This window comes from Gorilla gorilla, chromosome 8 (assembly GCF_029281585.2).
Source record: "Gorilla gorilla gorilla isolate KB3781 chromosome 8, NHGRI_mGorGor1-v2.1_pri, whole genome shotgun sequence".
Classification (NCBI taxonomy): domain Eukaryota; kingdom Metazoa; phylum Chordata; class Mammalia; order Primates; family Hominidae; genus Gorilla; species Gorilla gorilla.
Genome location: NC_073232.2, coordinates 96,806,157 through 96,832,703, shown reverse-complemented (window position 1 = coordinate 96,832,703; position 26,547 = coordinate 96,806,157). Strand labels below are relative to the sequence as shown.

The 26,547-nt window shown below is 36.4% G+C and overlaps 1 protein-coding gene across 12 annotated transcripts in view; it reads right to left on the bottom strand.

The window, feature by feature from the left end:
* CCSER2 (coiled-coil serine rich protein 2) overlaps nt 1–26,547 on the bottom strand; it is a 180,856-nt gene that overhangs the window by 60,864 nt on the left and 93,445 nt on the right. For all 12 annotated transcript variants that reach the window (XM_004049704.5, XM_004049703.5, XM_019035306.4 and 9 more), the window contains 2 exons: nt 24,612–24,774; nt 11,742–11,937 (listed from right to left, as the gene is read on the bottom strand). In XM_004049704.5, the coding sequence (XP_004049752.3) occupies nt 11,742–11,937; nt 24,612–24,774 (359 nt within the window). The remainder of the gene's footprint in view (nt 1–11,741; nt 11,938–24,611; nt 24,775–26,547) is intronic.

Here is a 26,547-nt window from a genome sequence, read left to right as displayed (position 1 = left end):
AGAAGGAAAGTATTAATAAAGATAAACAAAGAATCCTAATTAGTAATCAGAGGACCAATCTGCCAAGAAGATGTACCAATCATAAACATGTATATACCTGATACAGTAGCCTGAAAATACTACAACAAAAATGGACAGCATTAAAAGGAGAAACTGAGACATCTGTAATTATAGCAGGAGATTAACACTACTCTCAGAAATTCACACATCAAAGGCAAAAATTTAGTTAAGGATAAGCAAGATATAAATAGTACAATTAACAAGCCTGATATAATAGACATACTGCTACCTAAGATACAGAAAATATATATTCCATTCAAACGAACAGAGCCATTGTAAAAACTGACCACGCTGTTGGCGAGAGATTGACAAACTACGGTTCACAGGACAAATCTGGCCAGCTGCCTCTTTTTACTACAGTTAAGAAAGCTTTCACATTTTTAAATGGTCGCATTTGAAATGTTTTATCTACATAATAGCCTCAATTTTGTGTCTTGCCCAAAATGGCTAAAATATTTACTATGTGATCTTCTAAAGAAAAGTTTTCCAAACTCTGTTCTAGCCCACAAAGAAAATATTAACACCTTCCAAAGAACTTATATCATAGAAATATATTGTTCTGATCAATTTAAAAATTAGAAATTAGAAATAAATTAAGTGAAGCCCCATATACCAAGTCATTATTTTTGAAAACTGAAAAAAAAAAGAAATAAAATAAATGCATGGGACAGCCCAAGACAACTAGGAGTTACTAAAGTTATTAATATGCTTCAAAAAATTCTGCTTTTTATTAAACAGTCTAGCAGTCCAGATTTTAGGAGATCAAAAAGACAAAAAAGCTATTATTTCCATTAAAGCACAAGAGCCTTAAAGATTAGGAATATAACAACAACTGAATCAAATAATAACCACCCCCCTAATAACTCTGACACTAACCAATGGTTAGTACTCTCTATTAATCCTTGACTAAAAGGAAAGTGCCCAGGCCAAAATTAGGAAACATTTGGTTGGGGGGTGGGGGCCGGCGGGGATCATAAAATAGAAAACATACTCTTTCTAAAAAATACTGAAGAAATAACTTCATGCATTCAATTTTCATGTTTCACATTATACATACTAAAGAGCTAACATTTATTGACCAGTGCTGGGTACTGTTCCAAGTGTTTTGCATAAACATATTTAATAAATGCACAGGAGCAAAAATAGTACAAAAAATCCATAGCAACTGAACAAAAAATAAGTAATTCATAGTTAACTGACTGTCTAGGAATTCTGGACTGCTTTACTAGGTGACTGTTTTAGCAGTTTCTACAGTTTCTAGTTAGAATTTCTGAACTCTGAATGCAATTAGGATGCTAATACATTATCAGCATTTTATTAAAGATGGATAAACCTTCCTCTATTCTCAAAGCATTAGAGGACTATTGTCAGCAAACCATCTTCCACTCTTCTTTTTTGACACATCACAATGGTAAACTTTTGTTCTAATACTATAATTCTTCCACATGTTAAGTTGCTGAAAACCCTGTAACAAACTCCATCTTACCCAGGTGATTCTTCCATGAGTTTGCAAAAACTGAGATCTTCCTGTGAGTTCCAGAGCAGCTGCAATGGACATGGATACTTGAAATGACTAACAAAAACGTTTAGCAGCACTGACAAGTCCCTACTAACAAGCATCATCAGTGATGTCAACAAAGCTGCCTTGTGTTTCAGATATGCTACAACACAATCACAAGATGCATCCTAGGAAAGGGAGCAGAGGAAGAGGACAGAGACATTTTCTTTCTTTTCTTTTTGTAAGTTTTTTTTTTCTTTTTTAAATACAAAAGTATATAGATGAACAATCACATCACATCACACAGTCCAGAATGTGCACTACAAATAATTTTTGAGTAATACTGTAAAATTCAACAGTGGGATTTAAAATCTACTAATTCAAGCTACATTTGAGAGGATTTTAAAAACACTGACTTATAAAATCTGATTTTAATAAGCGCTTTAGAGGTGAAGTGATCCTCACAGATGGTCAGGGCAAAGACACTTTGAAATAAAAAACATATCTATCTGGCATCCAAGTTAACTGGAGTGTTGTTATATATAAATAGAACCTTTATAATATTCTAAGCAAATAGTATTTACAAATTTTTTCTGTTTAAATTTTTTATTGAACCTACACATTTACGTATCTGTTACGTCTGTACATATCTGAACCCAGATATCCCTTCCTGTAGGTTTGTTTTGGCACTTATAGATATTCCTAATTTCTACCAATTTTTCTAGATTTTGGTTTTTAAAAAATATCCAACTCCTCAAGCCATCTGTGTTCTGCTACAGTATAAGAAACTAAGTTTTCCTAAACTAATAAATTTTCCTCAGTAACTTTTGCATAAAATCTTTCTATATGCAGGTGGGCGCAATGGCACATGCATGTAGTCCCAGCTACTTGGGAGGCCAAAGCAGGAGGATCATTCGAAGCCAGAAGTTTGAGGCTGCAGTACTTTATGATCACACCTGTGAATAGTCACTGCACTCCAGCACAGGCAACACAGCAAGACCCTGTTCTTTAAAAAAAAAACAACAAAAAAAAACAAACCAACCAAAAAAAAAAAAACCTTTCTATAGCCAATTATTTTTTACTAAATACTTCAGCACATATTTCTAGGTTTCCTATTCTCTTTCATTGCTCTATGTGTTGTGTCTATTTGTGTCAGTATTATACCCTGCTCTAAAGGGTTTTTTCCCCTTTCTCCTTTTCAATGTACACAAATCTTATCCTTTGGTGTTTCCAATTTTGGAGTCATTTTGATAAATTCCAAAAACAAAGCTGTTATGATTTTGGCTGAAACTGTATTAAATCTGTAAATCGTACTGAGAAAAACTGTAGATACACATCATACTCTCAAATTGTATTTTGTACAATCTTTATACAACACACAATTTATTATACACTCAGATTGTATCTTACACAATCTTTTTATAACACCTAATTTGTTACCCTTTGCAACACATCATTCTTATAATTATTTAATTTAATACATGTATATTCCCCTAGACTATAAGCTAGCTATCTTGATTACTACTTTAATATCTGTAGCATTTATAATATTTGGTCTTCCCATAGAACATAAATGGTTTATACAAAGTTTCTCAGGTTTTTAAAAATAAAACATCACAAATGTCTCTCAGTAAATTTATTGATAATTTCATGTTTTATTGATGCAGTGATAGCTGCCTTATTTACTACTGAAGTCCCAGCTCTATGATTTATTGGCCTTGGAGTCTTGAGCATAGTATTGTTTATCTACTAGAACAGAGTTTTCTATTTTGGGGGGTGGGGACACTGATCCACAATAAAAATACATTTTATAACACAACCAAGTACATATATACATGAATAGGTATGCATTTACATGTGTATGCACATATCCATGTGTGTAATATAGGGAGATATACATATATTTCTCTCACTAAAAACAAATTTCATGAAAAAGTATTTGTCCTTATTACATGTGATGTCCTTTTGATAGTTTTATACTGTTTTACTTCATTACCAAAAATTCTAGTCACGATGAAAATTCATTTTAAGACCCACTAACCGGTTTTAACCTATAGTTTTCGAACAATGTACTGGGTACAGGTTAAAAACTGTGTCCTCTTTATTTTTATCTTCATTACTACCATGATCCTTGGTACTGACAGAATAATAATAAACTAACGCAGTTATTGAAGTAAATAAAATTAGCTTTCTGGGCAGCCACATAAAATTGTGAGCAATTAAAAACCCTTGACTTTCATGTTACTATGAAACATGTTGTTGCTATTATTAACTGCTAACATGCATTAACTGCATTACATGTATCAGGTTATGCTGAAACATCAGCATACTATGCTTAGCATTTTAGAATACTATCAGCATAGTATGCTTAGCATTTTAAGATACTATGGATGACACTATGTTAGCAATTTAATGTGTTTTTTGTTTCTTTGTTTTGTTTTTGAGACGGAGTTTTGCTCTTGTTGCCCAGGCTGGAGTGCAATGGCACGATCTCAGCTCACTGCAACCTCTGCCTCCTGGGTTCAAGCAATTCTCCTGTCTCAGCCTCCTGATCATTACAGGCATGCGCCACCATGCTCGGCTAATTTTGTATTTTTAGTAGAGACGGGGTTTCTCCATGTTGATCAGGCTGGTCTCGAACTCCCAACCACAGGTGATCTGCCCACCTTGGCCTCCCAAAGTGCTGGGATTATACAGGCATGAGCCACCGCCCCCGGCCCTACGTTAGCATTTTATGGGAATTGCCTCATGCATTCTTCACAACAGTCCTGAAGTAAGAGCTATTACACTCTATTATCTTTTCTAGGAAACTGCAGCACAGAGAGTTTAAGCAACTTTTCCAAGATCGTACAAGTAGGAAAATTTGCCTGAACCCAAAACTCCACCTTGGAATTGTCTATTCTGATTTTTTTCTTGAGACAGACTCTTACTCTGTTGCCCAGGCTGGAGTGCACTGGTATGATCTCGGCTCACTGCAACCTCTGCCTCCCGTGTTCAAGTGATCCTCCCGCCTCAGCCTCCCAAGTAGCTGGGACTACAGGCACACGCCACCATGCCTGGCTAATTTTTGTATTTTTAGTAGAAATGGGGTTTCGCCATTTTGGCCAGGCTGGTCTTGAACTCCTGACCCCAGGTGATCCACCTGCCTCGGCCTCCCAAAGTGCTGGGATTACAGGCATGGGCCACCGTGCCTGGCCTGATTTTTCTTAATTACATTTATTCCTATTAACTTTCATCATTGAAACGTAGAGATTCAGCATTATCCCAATTATTCTACAACTAAAAACAACCTGAATGTCTATCAACAGATAAATTGATAAAAGTCAAATTGTGGTACATATATGTAGAATGGAGTCTACTCAGCAATAAAAAGAAATGAACTACTGATACTAGCAAAACACAGATGAATATCAAAACCATTAAGGTGAGTAAAAAAATTCAGAAACAAAAAGAGTACACATCAAATGGTTCCATTTTGATGAAATTCTAAGAAAGATAAAACTTCAGAACCAAAAGCAGAATAGTGGTTGCCTGGGCCGGGTTTGAGAAAGAACTGACTGCAAAGGGAAATGAAGGAAATTTATCAGTACAGAAATGGTCTATATCTTGAATGTGGTGGTAATTACACAATTGCATATATTCATCAAAACAAACTGTACACTTAAAATGGGTGCAGTTTATTTGAATGTACATTCTGTCTCAATAAAGTTGATACTTTTTTTTAATTCTCCTCTTCACCTTCCTATTCCTTTCTTAACAAGCCATTAGGTAAGTCAGAGCAAAATAGGTTTCCACCCCAAAAGCCCAGCAGGAAGTTTCAGAGCCTAAGTAGGTTGAAAGAGCATGTCTCCATAGTGAGGCAGCTTACCAATATATGCCATATCCCAAAAGGAGTGAAAACAGTATCCATGAGGGGTGGGGAAACAGCTTGATATTAGAGTCAAACTTAAGTGGAAAGAATAGAGTGTATGTGCATAATCAGCAGCCTGGCACGGGCTATCAGAGTCAAAGAAGAGTGAGGTGAATATCCACACACAGGATGGCCTGGCAAAGACTGCCAGAGCTCAGGCATGACAATGAGTAAAGGGCTCAATGCCAGGTTTCAGATCCAAAATGGGTAAGGAGGGCATCCATGCGTAGACTCAACTGACGTGCAGTGTCAGGCCAAGCAGAGTTAGAAGGTGTCCATCTGGAGATGGGGATTGGTGTGGAGTATCAGAGCCCAATGGGCTGACAAGCAGTCAGAGCTGGAGTAGTATGAGAAAAGGGTACACGGAAGAGTGGGAGCAGCCATGCATGAGGATTCAGAATCTTAGCAGGATAACAAAAATAGCCGGGTGTGGTGGGGCATACCTATAGTCCCAGCTACTTGGGAGGATCGGTTGAGCCCAGGAGGTCGAGGCTGCAGTAAGCCGACACTGCACCACTGCGCAGCCTGGGTGACAGAGCAACACTCTGTCGCAAAAAACAAAACAAAACAAAAGAAACGAACTCTTCACACTTTAAGCCCTGAATCCATCCACTGATCACCCACAGATAAAAACAAATAAAAGTGGACCTCTACCTCATACCTTAAATGCACCAAAATCAATTCCAAGTTATTTGAGATTTAATTGTGAAGGTCAAAATTCTTAATTTTTTAGAAAAGAATAGAATATTTTTATGACCTCAGAGCAAGAAAGGATTTTCAAACAAGGATTTCTAAAAGTGCAAACCACAAAGAAAAAAGTCTGATAAATTCACTGTATTAAAACTAAGAACTTTTTTTCATCAAAGGATATCAGAGAGTGAAAAAGCACTCTACACAATGGAAGATAATATTTGCAACACATATAACCAACAAAGTACTTGCATCTAGAATATACAAAAATCTCTCTCTCATACACACAAAACATATGATCGGGCAACAAACATTCCATAAACATACAAAAAGGTTCAACTTTATTAGCAATCAGGGAAATGTAAATTAAAACCACAATTAAATGTCACTATATTCTATCCATATGACACAAATTCGTAAGTTGGGTATTATCAAGTTTGCATACATGTGAAACAATGAAAAACAACATCTACTACTTGAGGGGAGTAAAAAAGACTGAACTACTTTGGAAAACAGTTTGGTTTTTCTAGGGTAAAATATTTCCATGCCTCAGGACTCAGAAATTCCAATTCTGATTAGATACTTCAGAGGAACTTTCTCACGGTTGTACCAGGAAAATGTTCATAGGAATATTATTTGTCAGAGTCAAAAAAAAAAAAAAAACTGGAAACAAACAAAATGGACATCAAGAGTAAAACAGACAAAGACATTATGTTTTGTTCATAGACTGGAGCACCAATAGAGAAATGAAAATTAATGAAGTAGAGCCAAACATGAATGAACCTTAAAAAAAAGTTGAATCAAAGAAGCCATAGGGGAATACTCACATTATAATTTCACTTATATAAAGTTCAAAAAGAGGCAAACCTTATAGTCACGGAAATACAAACACAGATGGTAAAAATGAGAGGAAAAACAAGGGAAAACTCTAGGTTCTGGAAAGGAAAGGTACTGAAATCAGGAAGGAGCATACAGGGAGCTTATTAATGTCTTATTTCTTAATCTGGGTGGTTAAGAGTACAAGCTCCTTCACATCCTAAGTTAAACTGAACCCTTATGTTGTATATATTCTTATTATGAATATTTCATAAACTCCTTTTTTTCCTGGAGTGATGAGAGAAATATGGGGATAGGGAAACAGGCATGCTCTGGCTCTTCTTTGGTTCTTTGCTACCAAGTGGCAATCATTCAGTAGCCTCTTAGCTCTTGGTGAACCCCACTTAGGATGATGCCACTAATATTCCACCACCTACCACTGCCACTACACCCACTGCCCCCACACACAGTGAATCGGAGAATTATGTGAGGGAAAAATTATTGGTTTTATTCTCAATGTTGGAGGGGAGGGAATAATGAAACTAAACATTTGTATACCACATTTGACAGTTCATAAAATACTATTATATACTCCTTTATTTTTATCCCCAAAACAAGCATCCTGAAGTAGACATAACATAAATCATAGGAATCAAATATTTTGCAATGCAAATAAAATGTTAGGAAGAGGTATCATCATGCCTTTCCATTACTCCATCTTAAATTCTTCATTTCTTACTGCAAGGTCAAAACAGATGATGACTGTGATATGATAAGAGCAAACAAAAAATAATGAAAAGAAATGAGAAACGGAAAGAGTGGGTGGGTATAACTACTTTAGAAAACCTTTGTAGTATCTACTAAAGCTGAATATTTACCCAACTTATAATTAACCCAGCAATCCCACTTATAGGTATAAATACAATAAAAATACATACATATGTTCACCAAAAGACACATATTAGAATACAGCAGCAAAACTGTTCATAATAAACAACAAAAAAGGAAACCTGTCCAAATATCTATTATAGAACAAATGAAATAAACTGTGCCATATTAACACAATGGAATACTCTACAGCAATGAGAATGATGCAGAAAATGGATGACTCATGAATATAATATTAAGCAAAAGAAGCCAGATATAAAACAAGTATATCCTATATTATTTCATTTCATTTCAAAGTTCAAATACAGACAAATTCACCTATATTTTCAGAAATCCATTGGCCACCATGAGAATGGGCAAGCAGAGGATTCTGTTCTGGTAATGTTTCATTGCTTGCTAGATGCTGGCTACACAGGTATTTTCAGTTTCTGAAAATTCATTAAGATAAATACTTATTAATTATACCCTTTTCTGTATGTATATTACGCTTTGTTAAGAAGTTTTTGAAACAGGGTATAGAGACTTAAAGAGATACCGGCCAGGTGCGGTGGTTCACGCCTGTAATCCCAGCACTTTGGGAGGCTGAGGTGGGCAGATCACAAGGTCAGGAGATCGAGACCATTGTGGATAACACGGTGAAACCCCGTCTCTACTAAAAATATAAAAAATTAGCCGGGCGTGGTGGTGGGCACCTGTAGTCCCAGCTACTAGGGAAGCTGAGGCAGGAGAATGGCGTGAACGCAGGAGGCGGAGTTTGCAGTGAGCCGAGATCGCGCCACTGCACTCCAGCCTGGGAGACAGCGAGACTTTGTCTCAAAAAAAAAAAAAAAAAAAAACCAAACAAAAATTTTCCCAGTCTTCTACTTTATTCCCAGCATAAAATCAGGTTTCTTCTTTGGATAAATTACAACCACCTCAGAAGGAAAAAACCTTCACTCAGTAGATGCTGAGGGTCCACTGATATCCACACAATGCCATAAAGTAAAACCAGCCAGTTGACAGGCATGGCCATGTACAAAGTCCTGAATAAACAACAAAGAATCATTATAAATTTGAAGAAATATTCCAGAAGAAAGAGAAATCAAAATAAGCATAAAAAACAAAATGACCATTTAAAAAGAGAAAGAATACAGGGAACCAAAGAATTCTCAATAAAATGAAACAAAACACACAGAAACTCTCTACTTACCATAGTTCCTGAAAAAACAGTTGAATGATATGAATAAGGAATAGTACACACAAAAGTTCTTGGAAATTGAAAATATGATTGCCAAGATAAACAGTTAAATAAAAATAGACAGCTGGAATATCAAGTCAAGAAAATATACCAGGAAACATAACCAAACCCAAAGAAAAAGAAAAACGTATAACAAAAAATAAAAAGGTAAGGAGATTCAATTCAGAAATTCTAGTTTCTGATTACTAAAGATTCCAGAAAGATAACAGATAAAATAAAGGAAAGAGAATAATCATAGAAATAACAAGAACATTTCACACTACATTAATCTCCAAAGAGCCTACTAACTGCCAAAACATCAAGTGGAAAACAACCAACCAACTACAACAAAACTCAAGTCCAAGGACATTACTGTGAAACTGCAGAATGATAGAAATAAAAGATTAAAAATATTCCAGAGATAAAAACAGGCAAAACACAATGTACAATGGATCAGAATGTAGTAGACTGTTCAACGGCTAAATAAGATCCTAGAAAAGCAATGCCCTCAAATTTCTAAGGGAAAACTCTCTTCTATTACAATGAAACTATTTCATACCAACCAAACTTATTAATATCAATCAAATGTGAGACCAGGATAAAGAGATTTTCAGTAATGAAGTAACTAAAACAGTGTGCCATTCATTAATCCTCTCTTAGGAAGTAAATTAAAGATATATTCCAGCAAAGTGAGAGAATAAACTAGGAAGAAAGAAGACATGCTATCGAAAGAATGGATCCAGTCCCAGATTATGGCAAAAGTAAGTCCCTGCATGACAGCTCTAGAGGAGCTTTGGACAGTAACCTGTTCAGATGAGAACAGGTTGACTGAGGTGGGGAGGGAGCCAGACATACTGTTTTTTCATTAAGCCTTTGAATAGTGTATGAATTTTTTTGAAAACTATATATACGTATCACATTGTTTTTTTAAATTCAGTCACATTAGAAACAAATTTAAAGAGGCAATGACATGAAATTTTGAACTCAGTCATCTTTTAACTTCTATTAGCATTTGGGAAACTTTAAAGATGACCTAAAAAGATTTTGCAATTTTCTTCTCATAATTTTGCTGTCATCACATAAACAAAAAATAAAGTCAATTTTACCCATGTGTAGTACCTAAGAGTTCAGAGGCCATAATGACAGAAAAGAACCATTAAGAGATTTACAACACAAAGAACCTCAAAAAACACTTTTTTATTTTTATGGTACCAATCATTGGTTACCAATTCACCTACTACTACCTGAATTATGCTACTTTTTTCATTATTAGAGGTGGCCTGGTCTTACTAGCTGCTATTTAGTCATGCTTCATGATTCAGGGCAAAACACCCAAACACAAAAGATGGTACGTGGTATAGCTAGTACAATGACTGGCTCACAGTGGATATTTGACACATTTTACCTATTTCCCACCATTCCCTACCACCTCTTCCCTTTGACACTAAAACTCCTAATCAAAAAATCATCTCCCCAGACCAGCCAACAGAAAAACACTATATACCAATGCCTATTTTCTAGTTACAGTTGAACTAGGCTGTAAGCTCAATGTCTGGACAATTCAATCATATAATTTATTTCTGCCTCAAGAGAAGTTGAACAATCTCATATCCAAAAAGGATTCTCCACTCTTTTGTTTCTTAGCTCAAAAAAGTTTCTTTTCAAAACAGTAGTCAAATATCCACAAGAATGGAGAGGAGTAGTACAGAAGATCCCTGAGTAACAGAAAACAATTTACCTGACTTTAACAGAATATTTACATTAACCATCATTTCTAACACAGGAGCCAAATTTCACTTCAACTAGCCTTTCGTGTGCACATACTGCATGTTTTGTTTTGATGGCCACCAGGAATTCTAAGACAGAAAGCAAACTGAGCAGCAGAGAGAAGTCAGGCTGTTCTTTCTTAACTGTAGTTTTAAGCTAAAGTTGGCTATTCTACAAAGTACAAATACAGATTTAAAACCAAACGAAAGGTATCTATGACTTAAAATTAGTATTTTATTCCTTGATTTTCTGCTATACATCTGACCTTGTCTGTAAGTGCTAAAACAAAGTAAATACTACTGAATCAGATGCCAGGATCCAACATCAGGTTATCCTGTGACTTTGGACAAGTGACATCACTGCTATGAGTCTAGATTTTCTTAAAAAAAAAAAAAAGAAAAAAGAAAAGAAAAGAAAAAGAAACAGGAGAAGATTAAACTTGAAGATCCCAAACAAAAACTGAATTATATGACTATCATTATGTAAAGCAAAAATTGTTATTTCTTATTTGTCACTTAGCTGAAATCATAGTAGCAGCCCACTGAATACTGAATGCCTATGTTTCAGGCATTGGATTAGCCAATTTACAACTATTATTTCTAATTCTCTCAACAACCTTATAATGTAGGTATTATGAAAATGAAGAAACAGAAGCAGAGATTGGCTTACCAAATATCACACAACTCATAAATACCAGGGACTGTGTAATGAGACCCTCATGCAATATCCCACAGGTTTTTTCCACAAAACTTTCTACTATATACTATTTACAAGCATTATTCTACAGAAATCTAAAAAGACATGAGAAACCCAATAAATATTATTTTAAAAAAACTAAAGTCAATCCATTTTGCAATTCAAAATATCAGAGCTGGAAATGTTCATTATGTACTCACCTGATGCAGGAGACGTTTCAGTTTGAGTAACTGAGTTTTTACAGCAGTGCAATCCTGAACCATGTGCCGAAGGGTCATCTCATCCAGTATCACTGTATTTTCTGGTACATCAACAAACATCTTCTGAGCCTGGAAAAAGGGCATCCCTCCATAGCTTTCAAAATGACCCAAAGGAGATTCTCTATAGGGAGAGCCTCTGGAAGGGCAGGGAAGAAGGTGGAGGGAAAAGATATACAATACAATTTCAGAAAGAAATAAAGATAATGAAATTATTGCAGTGATTATTACAAATCACTTATCATTATCACCATGGCTCTGACTTCCACTCACCTCAGTCACTGATGTGTTTCCACAAAAGGCGCAATCAGCTGTAGTTTATTAAAACAATTATCTTCTGTATCCCCCATCTTTTGTGTATTTTACATACTGGAAGAATAAACCTTCTTTAGGCACCGGAATAGAAACAATACTCTGGAAAGACTTTATGTGAAAAAGTTAAACTTATTCTTCCTTTTCTGCACTGACTGTTGTTCATTAGCTTTTAACTTTGTTTAACTTCTTAAATTGCACACCTTTTTTAGCCCCATAACGATGCTACCAACATTAACTCTCAGTTTGTATACATCCTTGGACTCCCATTTCTTGAAAGTCTCAACAGGCAGTTAAGACGAATTTTTTGTTTTTATATTACTAATAAAGCATGTTTTCCAATAAAGGTTGCTTAAGCTTTTATAAAAGTTTTATATATACCACATATTTACTAATCTTACAGTGCATTAAAAAAATCTACTCTCAGTGAAACCTCGTCCCTACTAAAAATACAAAAAATTACCCAGGCATGGTGGCACGTGCCTGTAATCCTAGTTACTTAGGAGGCTAATGCAGGAGAATCCCTTGAACCCGGGAGGCGGAGGTTGCAGTGAGCCAAGATCGCACCACTACACTCCAAGCTGGGCAACAGAGTGAGACTCCGTCTCAAAAAAAAAAAAAAAAAAAATCTACTCTAAAATTTTTTACATTTCCCTTCAGTTTCATACAATAACATACATGCTGAATAAGGAAAAAAATAAAAGTAATGTGTTTCATGGGAGTAAAAAGCAAAATATTTTAACCAGAAGTCATAGTTATAGCAATTTAAAAATTGCTACCTTAATTCCAGTTGGTTCTTAAATTGTGAGGAGAACTTTTTTTTTTGAGACAGAGTCTCGCTCAGTCATCCAGGCTGGAGTGCAATGGTACGATCTTGGCTCATTGTAACCTCTGCCTCCGGAGTTCAAGCGATTCTCCTGCCTCAACCTCCCGAGTAGCTGGGATTACAGGCACCCACCATCATGCCTAATTTTTGTATTTTTGTAGAGAGGGGGTTTCACCATGTTGGCCAGGCTGGTCTTGAACTTCTGACCTCAGGTGATCCACCCGCCTTGGCCTGCCAAAGTTCTGGGATTACAGGTGTGAGCCACCATGCCCGGCCGAGAACTTCTAATATATGTGAAATCGCACTCGCTGTCTCGCTCTCTCTCTCTCTCTCTCTCTCTCTCTCTCTGTGTGTGTGTATTTGGTTGGCTAGTTAGTAAGTAGAGACAGGGGTTGCTCAGGCTGGTCTTGAACTTCTAGCAAAATTTCAAGAAATAAGACATTGAAAAAATATTATCTCCAATATAATGGCTATTTTAAAATCAAGATTAAAATTAAATTCATAACGCATTAAATGTGCAAAAATTCCAACGCATTAAATTTCAACCATATTGAAAACGTAGAAATATGGTTTCTACCAAATTTTCTAGCTTTTAACAAATATTCCCACATCTCTGAATTCTCAAATATTCAGTATGAGGTCGATTTTTACAAGATTATTTTTCTCTGAAACTACTTCTCATTAAGTACTTCAGGCCCAACTTTCTTTTAACCCAAGAAAAAGATTTTTAGAAATTTACAAACTGTTGATCTTATGATGCCACAGACAGCCTGAATCCTATTTATTCTTCAACTTCTTCCCTCACCACACCTGCCTCCCGCAGTGAATTCCTTTTTTTTTTTGAGACGGAGTCTCGCTCTGTCCCCCAGGCTAGAGTGCAGTGGCGCGATCTCGGCTCACTGCAAGCTCCGCCTCGGGGATTCACGCCATTCCTCTGCCTCAGTCTCCCAAGTAGCTGGGACTACAGGCGCCTGCCAGCACGCCTGGCTAATTTTTTGTATTTTTAGTACAGACGGGGTTTTACCGTGTTAGCCAGGATGGTCTCGATTTCCTGACCTCGTGATCCGCCCGCCTCGGCCTCCCAAAGTGCTGGGATGACAGGCTTGAGACACTGCGTCCGGCTTTTTTTTTTTTTTTTTTTTTTTTTTTTTGAAACGGAGTCTCGCTCTGTCGCCCAGGCTGGAGTGCAGTGGCGTGATCTTGGCTCACTGCAAGCTCCGCCTCCCGGGTTCACGCCATTCTCCTGCCTCAGCCTCCCGAGTAGCTGGGACTACAAGTAACGCCACCACACTCGGCTAATTTTTTGTATTTTTAGTAGAGACGGGGGTTTCACCATTCACAGGGTGGTCTCGATCTCCTGACCTCGTGATTCACCCGCCTAGGCCTCCCAAAGTGGTGGGATTACAGGCGTCGGCCACGGCGCCGGGCCCAGAGTGACTTCTTAATTCATACCTAATTACCTGAGATTCCCAAAGCATCCTACAATCTCATCTCCAAACCCACGACCTCTGAGTAGTCTTTGCCAGTCTCTCCATTCTGCCCTCCACTGTGCACACTTGATCTAGATAATTCCTCTTCATCTTAAATCAGCTGACACTACTTCAGAGAACACTTCCTTAAATCCCCTAAGGCAGGACTTGGCACTTCCACAGGTGTTTTTATAGCGACCTGTACTGTGTCCCATTATAGTATTTATTACAGTATACTTTGTTTGCAATTCAGGCCAAATTACAAACTCTATGAAGGAATGAACTGTGTACTCTTTTCCTTTGCATCTGAGTTTTTGGTTTTTTAGTTTATTTATTTTGTTGTTCTTGTTTTTTTTTGCACTGAATGGGTAAGGAACATGTATTTTACCCACTAGAATTTTTTTTAAAAGCTTATATCTCCAAGATTCTAAAATTCTGTAGCTGTCACATGACAAAAGCACTGCTTTAGAACTATAATCTGAATAGCTAATAATCAAATTAAAAGGTACTTCTTATTTTGCCAAGCGAGAGAGCATTAGAAAGGGAATACACTGAAGGAGACTGGTCTGCAGGCTACACCATGAGAATCAGGTATGGAATATGGACATATATTGACATAAATGTGATCCAAATGCATGGAACTAATAAATTTAAAATGTTTTAAGGAAGAGTCAACAAGTCTTGTTCACTAACTGAAACAAAGAACTGACATCTAGAAAAGCCACAATAGCCACCTCTCACCTCAGATTTAGGTTTAAATCCTATCTGACAGTAACTAGCTGTTGAAAATATTTATTATCTTTGGGCCATAGTTTCTTTAACTCTCAATGTTCTCTACTGCTCATTGAACAAAGTTTATATGCCTTAGGTTGCATTTCAAATACCTCCACCATGAGATTCAAAATTAACCCTGTATTTTCTCTTAGTACTGAAATGCTACTTTCTTCAGAAGCCCTTCCTGATCCCCTCAACTAGATAAAACTATCATTTTATGTTCCTTAATTTGTTTCACAGCATAAACTAAAGAAACCTATATACTTTTCAACTCTAATTGGATTGTAAGCCCTTTGAAAACAGAGCCATATCTTATTCATTTTAATATTATCTGCATAGATGATTTGAGTCCAAATTCAGCTGCCACTTACTAGCCACACAACACACAGGGCAAGTTACCAAATCCCTCTATGCTTCATTTCCTAATCTATAAAATGGGCAAAATAACAATACTTGTCTCCTTAGGTTAGTATAAGACTTAAATGAGGTAATATATGTCAAAGTGCTTGGACTAATACATAAAATATAGTAAATATTAAATAAAAATGACTTATTATAATATTATTATTAAGTTTCCAACCTCTTTATCTTGAAACATTTCTTCAAATAGAAGTATCAAAAGAATACTACAATGAACAACAATATACCCTTCACCTATATTTACCAACTGTTAAAATATTGACACATTTGCTTTGCATCTATGTATTTGTTGCTAAACCATCTGACAATAAATTAAAAGTGACATAAAATCCCACTGGGAGAAACACATGAAGTTTTCTGGGGAAAAAAATCAATATAACAGAGAAATCTAAGAGACAGAAAGACGGAAAGATGGAACAGAAAGAGGGAAAGATGGAACAGAAAGCAAATATATAACAGGGATTATTTTCAGAAAATAAAAGGAGACTATGAAGATAGGAGGGAGCGCGAACACAGGACAGAAAGATAATGAAGATTTTAATCTCAGAATTTGAGATTTCAGATTCTGAGAAGATGATGCAGTTTCCACATTAAAAAATAAATCTCAGAATGGGAGGTAAAATCACTTTCTAAGACTAAAGACACAAATCCAGGGGCAAATGTGTAAGAAGGGTAATAAAAAATAAGAGATGAAGGGGGAATTAATGGCCATAATCCCCCACATTAAGTTGGTACATTTGTACTTCTGTATAAATTTTAACATTCATGAATTTCTAACAGAAACTCCGGTAGTGAAAGCAACATGAAGACTGCAAAGCTGCTGTGGCATGAACACACTAGAATGCTAGTAGCCATGCGTTAGTGAAGTGAGATCTTATGTGGCCGATCATAGCCCAGGCAGGCAGGTAAATATGAAGAAATGAACCATTAGAGATATGGGTGAAGGTAAAAATGAGTTCAGTGGTTTCAAAGGCATGAGAAATGAAAGCCCACTGTCTCCAATATTATCTAACCTTGCTCTTTAAGTGCTGCCAATAAAATCAACAAGATAAAAAAAGATGCAAACTAGAGAAAAGAATCTTGAAGAGATAACCTTCTTTACCCACTTAAACTGAATTCACATACAGTAGCAGAACCTGATATTAAACCCACAAGCATACAAATCATTGTTGCATAATTATTTAATGCAGTTTTAAAGGAATTTCTCCAAATTCTATGGCTATACCCATATACTTACAAATAACTTTATTCTTCCCACTCCCAACAGAACTTCTTGATTACTAAGATGTGTGATTTCGTGCTAATCTAAAAGTTTGTGATTTATAGGTTAGACTGGCAAGTGCAGATGTTTGTGTATCTGTGTGTGTGTACGTGTGTGTGTGTGTGTGTGTGTGTACGTGTGTGGGGTGGGGAGATTTTTCTTCTTCATTTCTTATGTAACCTGAGTCACAGTTTTATTTCATAAAATCATTAGTGTTTCATCACCATTAATAAAAACTTTATACTAAAAGTTAAATGTACGTATTTTTATGTTTGTGGTAACATTTTAACACAATCCCAATCAAAATTTCAGCAAGTTATTTTGAGGATATTGGCAAGGTGATTCTAAATTCTTTATTAGAACAGGCAAAAGACCCAAAACATCCGAAACAATATTGAAGAAGAAGAAAGTCGAAGGCCTAACACTATTCAACTTCAAGACTTACTATACAAACCTACAGTCATCAAAATGGCATGTGTGGTATTGGCAAAAGAACCGACATATCAACTGAATACAACAGAGAGCTCAGAAATAGACTCACATATACATAGTCAATTGATCTTTGACAAAGGAGCAAAGGCAATTCAAAACAGAGTTTAAAAGATAGTCTTTTCAACAAATGAGACTAGAACTGGACATCTACAAACAAAAAGAATGACTTTAAATCTTTCACAAAAATTAAGTCAAAATGGATCAAAGGCCTAAATGCAAAATGTGAAACTATAAAATTCCTATAATATGAAAAGGGAGAAAATCCAGGTGACCTTTGATTTGGCAATGAGTTTTTTGGATATAATATGAAAAGTGCAACCCAAGAAAGAAAAAATGGATGTTGGAAATGTTAAAAATTTTTGAAAATCTGTCCCGCAAAAAGTACTATCAAGAGAATAAGCCACCGACTGGAAGAAATTATTTGCAAAACATATATCTGATAAAGGATTGGTAACTAAAATATACAAAGAACTCTTAAAACTCAACAAGAGAATAAATAACCCAATTTTAAAATGGGCAAATAGCTAGAGGCCATTATTCTAAGCGAATTAACGCTGGAAGAAAAAACCAAATACCACATGTTCTCACTTATAAGTGGGAGCTAAACATTGTACTCACAGACATAACAATGGTAACACAGACGCTGGGGACTACTACACAGGGGAGGGAAAGAGGAGCAAGGGCTGAAAAATTGTTGGGTACTATGCTCACTACCTGGGTGATGGGATCATCTGTATCCCAAACCTCAGTATCACCTAATATATCCATGTATATGTGACACAAACCTGCATATGTACCCACTGAATCTAAAGTAAAAGTTGAAATTATAAAAAATAAAATAAAAATGAGCAAAGATCTGAACAGACACATCACCAAAGAAGATATACAGATGGCGAATAAGCATGTGAGAAAATGTTCAACATCATTTATCATTAGGGAACTGCAAATTAAAACAACATTGAAATACCACTACATACCTAATAGTTAATGTCCAAAGCATAGTACCAAATGCTGATGAGGATATGGAGCAGCAACAGAAGCTCTCATTCATTGCTGGTGGAAACGCAAAAGGGTAGAGCAACTTTGGAAGACAGTTTGGCAGTTTCCTACCAAATTAAACATATGCTTCCCATATGACCCAGCAATAGTGCTCCTTGATATTTACTAAAATGAGGTGAAAAATATACGCCCATGCAAAAATCTGTATATAAATATTTATAGCAGTTTTATTAATAATTGTTAAAACTTGGAAGCAACCAAGATGTTTTTCAGTAAGTAAATGAATAAACAAACTGTAGTACAGCCATACAACAAAATATTATTCAGTAATGTTTTTTTGAGACAGGGTCTCTCTCTGTTGTCCAGGCTGGAGAGTGGGGTGATCTCGGCTCACTGCAGCCTCAACCTCCTGGGCTCAAGTGATCCCCCGACCTCAGCCTCCCAAGTAGATGGGACTATAGACACGTGCCACCACGCCCAGCTAATTTTTTTGATTTTTTTGTCAAGACGAGGACTCAATATGTGCCCAGGCTGTTCCTGAACTCAAGCTATCCTCCTGCCTCGGCCTCTCAAAGTGCTGAGACTGCAGGCATGAGCCACTGCACCCGGCTAATTTTTTTTTTTAATGAGATATCAAGCCACAAAAATATGTAGAGGAACCTTACATGTATTTTGGTAAGTGAAAGAAGCCAATCTGAAAAGACTATCTACTATCTGATTATAGCTCTCTGGCATTCTGGAAAAGGCAAAACTGTAGAAACAGCAAAAAGATCAGTATTTACCAGGAGTTCAGGAAAAGAAGGGAGGGATGAATAAGTGGAACACACAGAATTTGAAGGGTAGTGAAACTATTCTGTATGATACTGTAATGGTATGGCATTATACATTTGTCAAGGCCCATAGGATACACAAAACAGAGTGAACCCTAATATAAACTATGAATTTTAGTTAATAAAATATCAATATTGACTCATCAATTATAATACAATCATGCAAGATGTTAATCATAGGAGAAACTGTATCTAATGGAAGGTGAGAAAGCATATGAGAACTCTATTTTTGCTCAATTTTTCTGTAAACCCAAAGCTGCTCTAAAAAATAAAATCTATTAGTTAAAAGGAAAGAAAGAAAAATAAAGCATGACAAATGAAGAGAAACACTGCCAGAATAACAGATTTCTAAAACTCCATTCCTCCATTAAAGCACTAAGAACACTGGCAAATTTGTCAAAATCAACTTTTTTCAGAACTCTAGAAATCAGCCAAATGCTTGCAACAACTAAGGAGCATTTAATCAATAAAAACTGCTGAATCTCAGAGAAACAGCAAGCTCTGTGGCATTTTAATTTATCCAATAGCCACGCCCATCTCCTTACCTTTGTGGTAGCTTGAGAACCAAAAGCATTACAACAAGCATGGCAGCTGTGAAATCCAGCAGTCACTAGAGATTGGGGGACAAAATGGGTTTAGAACTCTCCAAAAAGCACCACTCCCAAAGAACTGCTATGATTTGATCTCCCTGGCTGCTCCCTAGAAAAAGCCCATTCTCAGGAGTTGGTTTGAGCTGATTCAAAGCTTGTTCGGTAATTCCCTTATCCCTAGTGCACTGCTTAAAATCTCAGCTGCCTGAAATGGCAATATCAATTGGGACAAACAAGAAGCTGACCAAAAATCATAAAAGGAAAACCTGAGGAAAGAAATGTCCACAAGAGGCTTTGAAATGCTCCAATATAGTCTTGGGAATAGAGAAGAACATATACATGTATAGGCTGTGTATGTACATGCCAAAGAAATACCAGAGAATCCCCTAATCTTCCACCTTTGACTGACTTTGAAACTCTGAACAAGCAGGAAGTGAAGGCCAAGGCAGAGCTGCAAACTACTTACAGGACTGCAGGTGTGCCTAAGCTGCAAACTACTTACAGGGACTGCAGGTGTGCCTAAGCAAACACACAGAGCCCCCTGGTGGAGGCTGGGGGACTTACTAGTTCAAGGCATTCAATGAAATCTCCATCCAACCATTAGCTGACCACTAATCAAAACAAGCAAAGACGTCAAATATTTTTTTAAAATACAGACTTTTTACAGAATCTGTCTAGAAAAGTCAGTAAACAACCACAAAAAAACACAACAACAAATCCTGGCCAGGGAGAAATCTGATTTAAGTAGTTTTCACATTATTTGTATTTTTTTTTTCAAATTTTTTGTGACAAGCAAGGAATGATGCTCATACATTCCCTTAGTTAAGTGGCCAGAGCGAAGTCGGGGAGGGGCAGAAAGAACGTAACTAATGACCAAACATGTCCCAAATTTGATGAAAAACATTAATCTGCATAACTAGGAGGCTCAACAAACTACAGATATGATAAACTAAAAGAGAGGCGCATTATAATTTAACTGTTGAAAGCCAAAGAAAAGGTGAAAATCCTTAATGCAGAAAAAAAGCCGGCGGAGGGGGGGGGGTGGCAGGGCGGGGGGACTCATCATGTGGAAGACACGCTCAGTAACATTAACAGCCGATTTCTCATCAGAAAGCATGGGAGTTGAAATATTACAAGGAACACTGCCAACCAAGAAGTCTACATCTGGCAAAACTATCCTTCAAAATAAAAGAGAAATTAAGACATTGCCATATAAACAAAAACAGAGAATTTATTGCTAACACACCTTCCCTACAATATATAGTGAAGTTGGAGACTTGAACACCTCACTTTCAATAATGGACAGAACAATTAGAGATATATGAGAAGCAGAAGATTTAAGCAACATTATAAACCAACAAGACCAAAAAGATATCTACAGAATATCTATAAAAATTAAATTAGCAATCCAAAAAACTGCCACAAAGAAAAGCCCAGGCCCAAATAACTTCACTGGTCAATACTACAAAACATTCAAAGAAGAATTCACAAAAATCCTTCACAAACTCTTCCCAAAAGTAGAAGTGAAAGGAATACTTCCCAATTCAATCTGTGTGGTCCTGATATCAAAACAAGACAAGGATATCTCAAGAAGAAAAACAAAACAAAACTACAGACCAATATTTCTTAAGTGTATATATATATATATATATATATATACACACACACACACACACACACACACACACACAAAAATCTTCAACAAAATACTAGCAAACTGAATCACACAACATACCAACACAACACGCAACATACCAAAGAATTATATACCATGACCAAGTGGACGTTTGCCAAGAAATGCAAGGTTGGTTCAACATCTGAAAAACAGTCAATGTATTACTCCACATTAGTAGAATGAAAGCAGAAAAAAAAGATTATCTCCATAGACACAGAAAAAGTAATTGACAAAATCCAACACCCTTTCATGATAAAAACACTCAACTATCCATGAATGGAAGGGAACTTCAAACTGATAGAAAGTCTCTTTTAAAATCCACAGCTAACATCACATTAACAATAAAATATTTTAAATATTTATTTTCCCCCAATATCAGAAACAAGACACACCTATTGGCTTTCACCACTTCTACTCAACAGAGGTTGTAGCCATAGCAATTACGCAAAAGATAAAAAGAAATTTTTATCCAAAATAGAAAGGAAAAGGTAAAAACTATTTGCAGATAACATATCTTGTATATAGAAAATCCCACAGCTGGGGTGCCCAAGCCCCTAACCAGGGACCAGTACCAGTCTGTGGTCTGTTAGGAGCCAGGCCACACAGCAGGAGGTAAGCAGAGGGCATGCATGTAAGCATTCCTGCTTATCTGACAGGAGCTCCACCTCCTGTCGTATCAGCGGCAGCATTAGATTCTCATAGAAGCACGAACCCTATTGTGAGCTGCGCATGCAAGGCATCTAGGTTGAACACCCCTTATGAGAATCTAACTAATGCCTGATGATTTGAGGTGGAAGAGTTTCATCCCAATCCCAAAACCATCCCCCAACCTCCCACCCATGGCCTGTGGAAAATTTGTCTTCCAGGAGACTGGTCCTTGGTGCCAAAAAGGTTGGAGACCACTGTCCTACAGGACTAAGCAAACAGAGGGTTAAATGACTCATGTACATGAACACTGCAGCCACTCAGGACTGCAGCAAAGCTTATAATAAAGAGGGAAAGTGGGCCAAGGGCCAAGCCTTTTGTAAGCTCCAGGTAGGAACCAGTAAAGAAGAGCTGATACAGCCAAATGCCCTAAGTCTCAAAAAATGGGACTTAAAATCACTTCCTTTAGAAGTGACAATGAGAAATGAGGACAAAAACCCCATCTCTAAACAGTGAAGTATTAGGGTGACTGGAAAATAAGAATCTTTGGTGTAAAAATGTTACTGGGGAAGTAGTATATTTGGGAAAGAGCTAGGTTTCAGTTATGATTAGGAGAATGTAGGTGAAGAGATGAAGAGTGTGAGTTTGCTAGGATATGAGAGAATTCCAGATAGCATATCAAAAGGTGTAGAAAAAAAGGAGGTCTGGGCAGAAAAGAAGAGAGGAAGATTAGGCCAGGTAAAAAGACAGAGCAGTATTACGATGAGAACATGAGTGGATGTATTAGTTCTCAACCACCAGTCTTCCCAACACCCCTGAGTTACGGATAAGGCATGATCCTATAACCAATGACAATAATAATGGGAGTTAAGGGACAGAAGAAAGCGAAGCAATACTCAGGAAGTTTTAGAATGGAAACAGGACTTTTGCACATGCAATATTGAAAAGGCCCTGGGGCTAGTATACCCAAACCTTTCTAATATTAAGGCACAGAGAGAAATTAATAGTTTTAAGGTATGCTGGGGTAAGGCTCGTCTTGGAGGAGGTTTCTTTTTGTACCACCCATCCCATAACTTGCTGAGGTGGATGTAGGTGTCTCAAAACCAGCACCAACACCCCAAAGATTGAGAGTTTCAATAAACGGATCAATCTATAACCATTCACAACAAACCAGTGTACCTCAGCCCAATTGTTGGGAAGTTCTGTGCTAAGTCAGTCAAATTAGCAACCCCTAAGAATGCTGTGCATTTTTCCCTCCTCAGTAAGAATCACTCATGTGGATGATCCACACCATAGTCCCTTAAAATACACTAAGTAGATGGGATTTGTGATCATATGTTTTGGAAAATGGCTACATATTATATCTTTTACCACCTTTTGCAAAATCACAGTACTATATTTATACACAAAAGCACAATTGAGTCCACAATTTAAAAAATGTTTATCATCTATTCGTTCTCATACTAATTTGACCAGGGACCCTCTCTTTTCTTATAGCTGCTGACATCCAAGGAACACAGTTGTTTGAAAATGTTGCTTAACTTTTCTGACAAATTAATTCAGGAAAAAAACACATCCTTTATCTTATGCATACTGTATATGTTGTAATAAATTGAATTGTATTCTTTGCTTTTGCTGCAAAGAATCTTAGAATCAATTTTTTCCCTCACTTTAGGAACTACACAACACCATGCTTTTCTTCCATTATTTCTTTAAACCAATTGTACTATTTGTATTGTAAATGCACTCCAAAATGACCTGAAATCCCTGTGGAATGAGATAAGAAAGTGAAAAGGAAAAACTAATAACTTCCACAGAGTGCCTACTGTAAACTAGACACTACTCTAAGCACTTTTATCCCTGATTCTCAAACACTGAGAGAAAGATATTATTAATTATGTTTTAAAGATAGTAAAGTGAAGTAGAGATGGTTTAAATAAATTATCTAAGCTTGCAAAGCTAATCTGCGCCAGGTCAGGTTTTGATTCCAGGTTTGAATGACTGCGGAGCCTCATTACAAAATAAGGTCTGACCAATTTAAAGACTATCCTCTACTTCGAAAAAGAAAAGACTAAATAGTACCTTCAGCACTAAACAGTACCCTCTTCTGTTTTTAATCGTACTTAAGGAATTTTTAAATTTTAACTTATCACATGAGCAAAAGACCAATCACTTGGCACTAATTTTAAATATTATTTGGAAAAACTAAGAAATTTAACACAGTTAACATTTAATCATTTCCAAATGACAGCTAGAAAATCACACCATAACTTGAAGTCCAAAAAGCAGATATAAATAGAGCATTTATATTTAAGATAAAACTAATGAAAAAATATTTGGGCCAAAAAGAACAAATTAGACATATTATTCCAATTAGTACCATATAAAACTTGAAGTGCTTTTTGGTGCCTCTAAAAACAAACCAGACAAAAACAGGTTTTTTGAGGGTTGTGGGAAAGGGAGAATTATAATTCAAAATCAGAGGACAGCAAATGAAATCTAAGTCAGAACAGTACTCACCTGCTCAAGTCACTTTTTCCATGGTGATGATAGTGGTCAGGGTGGCTGAGGTGGTAATGCTCCTGTCCACTCCACCTCTGGGGTGGCCTTTTCCAAAAACCTTCCTGAGGCTGCCGAACATTTCTGTCTGGTCGGTCAAAGCGGTTCATATTGTCACACTCCACTAGACAGATTCAAAAGCAAAAGACTATAAACATGTACATACTCCATAAAAGTTGACTCTTATAGCTTGATAATTAAATGCTGTAAATAAAATAAAAATAATAGTTTAAAAATATCAGCCATTTATGTTAATCACAATATCAAGATTTCTAAAAGCATAACCAGTTCTTCTGGTGAAAACTGAACTTAATATATTATTCAAAATGAAGTAAATTATAATACTTTTACATTACAGTCATGTAAACAATTAACTGCCACACTGTTTTAAAACAGGCAAATTAACCTTGAAATCAACATTATACATTTTAAACACTCATAATCAGTTTTAGGTGGTTTTCATCACTGTCACAAGTTGGCTCTTGATTTCAGAACGAAAACGACAGGAAACAGCAGATTTTTAAGAGAACTCATTCCTATAAAGGACTGCTACAATTAATGTTCACTGATCTCAAGAAGCACAAATTAACTTTTCATCACAAACAAATCACACTTTTAAAATTAAGCTCACATTTTCGGAAAGTAAGACGCTTCAATCTGCCTGCAGTAAGAGCTTGTTCAAAAAGTCTAAAATGCCACTGAAAACAAAGCCAGTAGTTTGCAGCAACAAACAGTACACTCCCTTAAATCCAAATACCACAAAAACACGAAAAGAATCTCTTTGAAACACCCCAAGCTTCTTCACTTACCCAAATACTTTTTCCTCACATATCTGAGCACTCACTAAGAGAGTTACTTTGCACAAGGGAGACATTGTGTTACCGGCTGCCTACTCAGACATAGTTGTACCCAAGGCACTGCTGAACAGGCCTTCCTTCCTGCTCAAAACCCAGCCCTCCCTGTGGGAAGCAAGCCCAGTTTGCCCTGTGACTCCATCTTCACTCAGTGCTTACATAGCTACTGACTTAGGACGGTTACTAAAAATACTGCTAAACACTAACCCAAGCCACAAAACAGGAAAGGTTTCTCTAGTCTGAGAACTACTACATGAGAAAGTTCAAGTCCTGCATGTTCAGAATTCCTTGTAATAAAAAGCTATAAAAATCAACATAATCCCCATTAAAAAAAAAAACCTCGCTTATTTAAATTACTGTTTCACTGAACCAAAAACCTGAATTTGAAACATGACGAGTGTTTCATTACAGTATACCGGATAAAAACAAACTTTGGCATTCCAAAAAAGGATATTGTAGTTTAAAAAGTATAGATGTTCAGTTCTCATATATACTGAATTCATTTTAATGTATTTCCTCTAAATGTATAACAATTTAAAATATTTTTAAAAGGACACTGAAATTTTGTTTATATTCATTATAGTCACCTTGAGGAAGAAGAAATATACATTTAATAATGTGAAAAAAGAATTTTTGTTCATGTTTTAAAAGAAGCCTTACATTTGAACTTATTTCAATTTGTTGTCATCTTACAGGAATAAACCAAGTTTTGTTTTGTTTTTAAGTTCACTTACAGAAAACTTCACAAATAAAGGCATGGTGACCATTATGTCCAAAAATGTCAGAAGTAGAAAATAAGATAGCAAAAGAAAATTTAAAGTAATCATCTCGAGAAGGTTTTTCTTTTTGTTTGAGACAGGGTCTCAATCTGTCACCCAGGATAGAGTATAGTGGTGCAATCACAGCTCACTGTAACCCCAAACTCCTTAGCTCAAGTGATCCTTCCCCCTCAACCTCCAGAGCAGCTAGGACTACAGGCACAAGCCGCCACGGAGAGTCTTTTTTTTTTTAAGAGATGGGGTCTTGCTATGCTGGCCAGGCTG